General features: G+C 45.3%; 1 protein-coding gene across 1 annotated transcript; it reads left to right on the top strand.

Moving 5' to 3' along the window:
* The first annotated feature begins 5,041 nt into the window (after window positions 1-5,041).
* On the top strand, window positions 5,042-5,773 carry LOC101616439 (proline-rich protein 23A-like). The gene has a single exon (XM_012949892.2). It carries the CDS (start codon window positions 5,042-5,044, stop codon window positions 5,771-5,773), a length of 732 nt encoding a protein of 243 aa, XP_012805346.2.
* Window positions 5,774-8,058: the final 2,285 nt, after the last annotated feature.

Raw genomic sequence — 8,058 nt, 5'->3', positions numbered from 1 at the left:
GGGCTGGAGAGATTGCTCAGTGGTTAAGGCACTTGCATGCAAAGCCTAATGACCTGGGTTCAATTCCCCAGTACCCACATAAAGCCAGATGCACAGTGTCACATACACCTGGAGTTAAATTTCAGCAGTTGGAGACCCTGGCAAACCCACTGTCTGTCTGTCTGTCTGTCTGTCTGTCTGTCTCTCTCTCTCTCTCTCTCTCTCCCTCTGTGTGTGTATATGCACAAATAAATAAAATCATTTAAATTATTTTAAAAAATCATTGCCATTATGAGCTTATGCTCTAGTAAAAAGAAAACAGACTGAAAGCAAAATAAATAAAATGTACAGCATATTAAATACAGATGGTCCTCATTTTACAATGGAATTATATGCCAATAAACTCCCTGTTAAACTGAAAATATCTAAGTCAAAATTGCATTTCATTCACTTCAACTTAGAGAGCATCGCAGCCTAGCCTACTGTCCTAGTTAATATTGATTGTTAACTTGACAATCACCTAGGAAACAAATCTCTGGGCATGTTTGTGAGGAGGATTCTAGGTTAAGTTAACGGAAGTCCTAATTGTGAGTGGCATGATTCCATGGGCTGGGGTCCTGGGCTCAGTTAAAAGGAGAAAGCAAGCTGAACACCAGCATGCATTGCTTTCTACTTCCTAAATGGCAAATTGAATGTGACCAACTGCTTCATGCACCTGACACCATGCCTTCCCCTCCATGATGGGCTTTATCGCTCTGAACTGTAAGCCATAATAAGCCCTTTCTCCCTTAAATTGCTTCTTCTCTAATATTTTGTCACAGCAAAAAGGAAAGTAACTAATACACGTGTCCTACTTTAAACATGCTCAGAATACCTACACTGACCTATAGCCAAACAACTCATTGAGCACAAAGCATTTTACAACGAAGTGTGAATTATCTCATGTATGCACATCCGTGTGCTTTTGTAGAGATAATTGGCTAGGAAAAAAAAAAAACACATACAAAACACAATCTCCAATAAATACCAGGAACACAGAAAACTGTAGAGCATTGGTTGTTTACTCTTACCACCATGTGGCTGGCTGGAAGCTACAGCAGTCTGCGGTTGCCCAGCCTCATGAGAAAGGATCATACTATATACATTTCACTAGCCTAGGACAAGAGTAAAATTCAAATGATTAATTTCCACTAGCACTTTTAGAGAACCAGATTGAGGAAAACATGAAGAACTCAGATAGTGACCTGAAGTATTGAGGTTTGTCAAAATAGTGGAAGTAGATCTACCATATGACCCACGTATACCATTCCTGGGTATTTACTCCAAGTCAACATATCACAGACATCCCTGCACATCAATGTTTATTGCAGCACTACTCAATAATAGCTAAATTAGGGAACCAACCTAGATGTCCAACAACAGAGGAATGAATAAGAAAAATGTGGCATATATATAAAATGGAAATTTTCAACCATAAAGAAGAATTAAGTTAGGTCATTTGAGGTAAATATAACTAGAGGTGATTACATTAAGTGAATTAAGCAAGTCTTAGACAAAGATTACGTTTTCCTTCCTTTGTGGTTCCTAGATTTCATATAGTCACATAAGAATCATGTGCATATATATTAATGAAAGTAAAAATGAAAATGTCGAGGGGACTAATGGAAGGCAAGAAGGGCAAGAAAAAGTAGGAAGGAAAAAGGCTTGGTGAATATGATCACAAATAATATATACTTGTAAGACATTTTTCAAATATTTATTTATTTGCAAGCAGAAAGAGATAGACTGTGCATGCCAGGGCCTCCAGCCGCCGCAAACAAACTCCAGATGTATGCGCAACTTTGTGCATCAGGCTTTAAGTGGGTACTGAAGAATCGAACCCAGGTCATTAAGCTTTGCAAGCAAGCACCTGAACTGCTGAGCCATATCTCTAGCCCCAATAAATTTTTAAATAAATAAGATTTAAATATCTAAAGGAGAAAATTGATTCAGAAACTGAAAGGGGTTAATTAGAGAGAAGTCTTATTCTAAAATGGGAGAGGTGATGTCTGTTACATATAAAGGATTTTTAAAATATTTTATTTATTTATTTATTTATTTATTTATTTATTTATTTGAGAGAGAGAGAGAGAGAGAGAGGATGTTGGAACATGCCTCTAATCCCAGCACTCAGGACCAAAAGTTCAAGGTCATCCTCTACTACATAGAACATTCAAGGCCAGCTTGGGATACATGAGACCCTGTTTCAAAAACAAAAATAAGCAATGATAAATACCAGCTATAGATATAGATATATGTAGACAAATATTAAATGCTAAATTAAAACCTTTTAATATTTTATTTATTTATTTGCAAGCAGAAAGAGAAAGGAGAGATGGGGGAGAGAATAGGCGCACAAGAGTTTTTTGCTACTGGAAATGATTCCAAATGCATGTGCCATCTTTGTGCATCTGGCTTTAGGCGGGTACTGAGGAATGGAAGCTGGGTCATTAGGCTTTGCAAGCAAAAGCCTTTAACTGCTGAGCTGTATTTCCAGCTCTAAAATCATAATTATACTGACACTATTTCCATTTATGATTCTATCAATAATAATTTTATTTTCGTTTCATTTTGTTTTTGAGATATTATCAGTTCAGACTGATCTCTCTCTGTTGTAGCCTCCATTTCCCAAGTCTTGAGATTATGGTCAAAACAGCCAATCCTGGCCTATTATTCACAATTCTATGACAACCCTTAACCTCCTACCATAAATGTTTTACTTTAGTATTTAAAAGAACTTTTGGGGTGTCTGGGAAGATGGCTCAGCAGTTAAAGGTGCTTGCTTGCAAAGCCGGAGGGTTTGGTTCAATTCTCAAGCTGCACACATAAAACACACTGCCCAAAAATTGGCAAAAGTGGGCTGGATAGGTGGCTTAGTGGTTAAGGTGTTTGCCTGCAAAGCCAAAGGGCCCAGGTTAGATTTCCCCAGGACCCACGTTAGCCAGATACTCAAGGGGGCCCACGCATCTACAGTTCATTTGCAGTGGCTGGAGGCCCTGGAGCACCCATTCTCTCTCTTTCTTGCTCTCACTCTCTCCTTCTTGGCCAAATAAATAAAAATAAAATATTAAAGATATGGCAAAAGTATCTGTTGTTTCTTTGCTGGCAAGAGTCCCTAGGGCACCCACCCATACACACACATAAATAACTATTTTAAAGGGGGGAAGGAGGCTAGAGAGATGACTTAGCGGTTAAGGCATTTGCCTGCTAAGCCAAAGGACTTCGGTTCAATTCCCCAGGACCCACAAAGCCAAGAGGCACAAGGGGGTGCATGCGTCTGGAGTTCATTTGCAGTGGCTGGAGGCCGTGGTGCGTTCTTGCACTCTCTCTCTCTCCCTCCCTCCCTCTTTCTCTCTTATAAATAAACAAACAAACAAACAAAAAACACTTTTCCTAGAACTGGAGAAATAAGTCAGTGTTTCTTTTTTAATGCTGTTGTTCTGTAATTTTTTTTATTTTTATTTTATTATTTTTATTATTTATTTATTTTTTTATTTTTTTTGGTTTTTCGAGGTAGGGTCTCACTCTAGACCACGCTGCCCGGGAATTCACTATGTAGTCTCAGGGTGGCCTGCAACTCATGGTGATCCTCTTACCTACCTCTGCCTCCCGAGTGCTGGGACTAAGGGCATGTGCCACCTCATCTGGCTTTTTCTGAAATTTTTAATAGAGAATTTAAGTATACGAATATAATGTAAATTTGGTTCTGTTCCTAGCCTTTTAGCCTTTTTTGTCCCTCCTCCTCCACTACCCATCTCCTGAGGACCTTTCCTTCCTGTTTTCGTGTCTCCTTCTTTCTTACTTCCATTTTTCCATGTCAAAATGTCCATGGTAAATAAAAATATTTTTTTAAAAATTTAAAAAACGGCTGGAGGGATGGCTTAGTGTTAAGGCATTTGCCTGCAAAGCCAAAGGACCCAGGTTCAATTCCCCAGGACCCACCATTAGCCAGATGCACACGGGGACGCACGCGTCTGGAGTTCCTTTGCAGTGGCTGGAGGCCCTGGTGCACCCAATTCTCTCTGTCTCTCTCCCTCTTTCTCTGTCAAATAAATAAAGAAAAATATTTGTTTTAAGTCCACGGCTCAGAACCACACCGGTCTTGTGAGGGTCTTAGTAACCACAGTGGGGTCATAAAATGCACCACTTGGTTCATGTCAGGAGAATACCACCCTCTTAAACCTGCGTATCCTAAAGCTCTAAGTCAGTGTTTTTCATTTGAACTTTGTCTGTTTTGGAGACATGGTCTCAGTTCGTAGACCAGGATGTCCTCAATCCTGAGAAGATCCATGTTCAGCATCCTCAAGGCCCGCATTCCAGTCTTTTTAGCACCAACTGCAAGCATGGGCTGAGGGAGAAGTGCCCGGAACACAACGCTGGCTTGAGCAATACCACGACCATCAATCAGAAAACGCTAGCTTAAAATAATTATCGTTTGTCAATTATTATTAATTAATAACTTGACAAAGACTGGCACCAATCTCATGCGGCACGTGAGTTGGATTCCTGTGGGCGTATCGGCGGCGTCTTTTTTCCCCCAGTCTTTTTAGAACCCCCGAAACTATCGGAAGGCACGGGGTTCGGAACGCGAGCCATCTTGGAATTCCAGTCCGGATATGACATTGCTCTTCCCGGACGAGGATGCACGTGATTCCGCCCCCTGCAGGCCACGAAAGTGCTTCTCCGCAGCGACGTGCCAACGACCTGGGCGGCTATTGGCCAGCCGGAGACACACCCGGGCGGAGCCTGACGGGACCCTTCTGGGCTGCATTAGGTTCCGGTACGTCATTTCAGGCTCCCGCGGCGACCACGGCGCCTCCGCCGCCTCCGCGCCCCGGCGTGCGTGCGTGCGGGCGGGCGCGCGGGGGCAGAGCCGGGCCCGCGAGCTCGAGGCCGGGCCCCGCGGCTGCTCCCGGGGAGCGCGGTGCGGGCTACGCGCCCCCCGCGCCTCGCACCTGTGCATCCGTCCCCGCGAGGGCGGCGGCGAGCCCGCGCCCCAGGCCAGGCCCGCGGCGCCGTCCCCATGCTGGGCGTCCGGCCCCGCAGCCCCGGCGCCCGCCCCGCGCCCTGGTGGGCGCCGCAGCCCGACGGAGCCGGCCCCGCCAAGCGCCGCCGCCGCCTCCTCGACGAGCCCGCCGACCCCGAGCCCCCGGCGCCGCCCGGCCCGCCGGACCCCGCGGGCTCCCCCGCCGCCGCCGCCGCCGCTGCCGCCGCCGCCACCGCGTCGGTGCTGGTCGTGGCCGCGGGCTGCGCCGTGCAGGTCAGCGTGGACGGCGTGGACGTGCTGCTCGAGCCCGAGCCCACCTCGGTGCTGCAAGTGTCGCTGCAGGGCCACACGCTCATCCTCGTCCCCGAGGGCCTCCTGGGCTTGCCAGAAGCGCGCCCCGGAGAGCTGGGCGACGACGTCGTGGTCATCGAGCAGGGCGGCTTCTGCGCGGCCACCCCGGAGGGCGCCGGCCATCAGGAGGTCTGCCTCGTCGAGGACGCGGACCCCGAGTTCCTGGTGACCTGGGTGGACGCTGCCGCCGGCTGGGAGCCGGGCCGCGTCGCTGGACCGCGTCCTCTGTCGCCCTCGCCTAGTCCCGAGAGGCGCGCGGCGGGACCCGAGGGCGACCTGGTGCACCTGCTGAGCCCCTTCCCCCGCTCCCCTGGGTCGGCGCTGAAGCCTCTCCCGCCGTCGCCGCCTCCGAGTCCCCAGGCGAGCGTGCAGCGCCCTCCGCGCCCTTGGTGCAAGGCCCGGAGACGTCTCTTCTAGGGATGAATGATTGCTCCGTTCTCTTTAACACTTTCCTGGAGGTCCGATGAGAATCCCAGAGCTCTGCATGATGAATACCCAACAACCAGAAAATGAGCCTCCCGAGGGCAGACAGTTGCTTTTTTCCGTGGGCGCTACGGATGGATGGTACGAAACAAACACCTCAAGAGGAGAAAGAAGCTAGTCTTGAAAATTCGGCCCTAGAATACCAGAAAATATGCTTTCAGATTTCTGGGCTTGCTTCTCAAACCGCTTCCATTGCCCGTCGTTTTGCATTAGTGTTTTTCTTTCAAAATCCACTCTTGATTCAGCATAGTATGCATGACTGTTCCTGTTTCGTTTCAAAGCAAGAACTCACTGGGTTTTTAACGCTGAGTTTCCCCATGAATTTATGAAGTTGACGCCATGACTTGCCTCCTCCTGGATCTTTCCAGCTTCTAGACTAAGAAACTGCCAAATCCTGCGGTGGGGTGTGTTGGTTACCATACATGAATGTATGTTGTTTGTAGCAATCTCTTAACGAACTGAAGTTGTCTTCTACTCCCCTCATTAAAAATGAGAGTTTATGCTGAATTTTATCATGATTTCAGTATACATCGGGATAGGTGCATTTTTATATGATCATACTGGAATATGTTCACATTGTCACTCCATATTATATGTTTTAAATTATGTACTTTTTTACATAAACTTTTAATGTTTAAAATGTTAACTTATTACTATGTTTACTTTGTTCTAAAGTAAAAATAATTACTTTTTAAAAAAATTTTTTTGTTTTATTTATTTGAGAGCAACAGGCCAAGAAAGATAGAGGCAGAGAGAATGGGTGTACCAGGGCCTCCAGCCACTGCAAATGAACTCCAGATGCATGCATCACCTTGTGCATCTGACTTACATGGGTACTGGGGAATCGAGCTTTGAAAGGGGGGTCATTAAGCTTCACAAGCAAGTGCTTAACAGCTAAGCCGTCTCTCCAGCCCCTAAAATTAACTACTTCTAAAGTATGTCAGTTATTTCATAATACAATAATTGTTCAGATTTACCACCATAACTTGCCAATTGTTTATCTTTTTGCTTTTATCCTCCCTCAGTCTGGCCTCAATTTTCTCTCTCAAATGAAAATATATTGCAGTACTGGAAATTCAACCTAGAGCCTGACACATGCTAGGTGCTTTACCACTAAGCTACATGCCATCTTTTACATTTTGTTTTGAGACAGAATCTCACTAAGTTGCCAAGGCTTCAACTCACTCTGTAGCCCTAGAAAGCCTTGAATTTTCACCATCTGTCTCAGTCTCCTAAGGAGCTGTGTGTGTGAGCCTGTGCCACCAAGACCAGATGAAAAATATATTGTAAATTTTTTATTTATTTGAGAGAAGGGGGCAGACAGAAAGAGTAAATAGGTGTGTCAGGAGCTCCTGCCACTACATATGAACTCCAGACACATGCGCCACTTTGTGCATCTGACTCTATGTAGGTATTGGGGAATAGAACCCAGGTCGTTAGTTTTTGCAGGCAAGTGCCTTAACCGTTAAGTCATCTTTCCAGCCTCTCCCCGTCCCCCAAAATATACCTTTTAATATGCATTTCATTATATTCTGTGTCTGTAAGTCAGAAAATTTGTGATAAATTCTCAGTATTATATGACTGAAAACATGAATTTATATTCATTCTTCAGGAATCTAGGATGGGTTTACATTAAACCTGACATAGGAATGGCTGGATGGAAAAAAATAGACAGTGAACAAGTTCTATTTTATTTGCAAAAGTTCATTAACATATGTATAGTGAGCCAGGTGTGGTGGCACATACCTTTAATCCCAGCACTCAGAAGGCAGAGGTAGGAGGATCGCTGTGAGTTCGAGGCCACCCTGAGACTACGTAGTTAAATCCAGGTCAGCCTGAGACAGAGTGAGACCCTACCTCGGAAAACCAAATATATATATATATATATATATATATTGGATTCTAAGACAGCAGTTCATCCTAGCTATTGATGACAAAAGGGAGGCAGGGATTCTAAATGTGACCAGATGCTTATACCTGCAGCCTTCACTTGTTTCCCTAGCTCCTGGGGTTTCTTCATTATTATTATTAGCAAGCAGAGTGAAAGGAGAGAGTGAACCAGGGCTACTAGCCACTAACAATGAACTCAGATACATGCACCACCTTATGCATCTGGCTTTTTTACATGGGTACTGGGGACTCGAACCTTAGGCTTTGCAGACAAATGCTTCAATCACTAAGCCATCTCGCTAGCCCTTTAACATAGTTGAAAATATGTG

Source organism: Jaculus jaculus, chromosome 17 (genome assembly GCF_020740685.1).
Source record: "Jaculus jaculus isolate mJacJac1 chromosome 17, mJacJac1.mat.Y.cur, whole genome shotgun sequence".
Taxonomy (NCBI): domain Eukaryota; kingdom Metazoa; phylum Chordata; class Mammalia; order Rodentia; family Dipodidae; genus Jaculus; species Jaculus jaculus.
Note: the sequence above shows the minus strand (reverse complement) of the source record. Positions and strands in the feature narration are given on the sequence as shown.

Bases quoted from the DNA above. Each gene is read 5' to 3' on its own strand.
- LOC101616439 (XM_012949892.2), top strand. From the start codon at position 5,042: ATGCTGGGCGTCCGGCCCCGCAGCCCCGGCGCCCGCCCCGCGCCCTGG.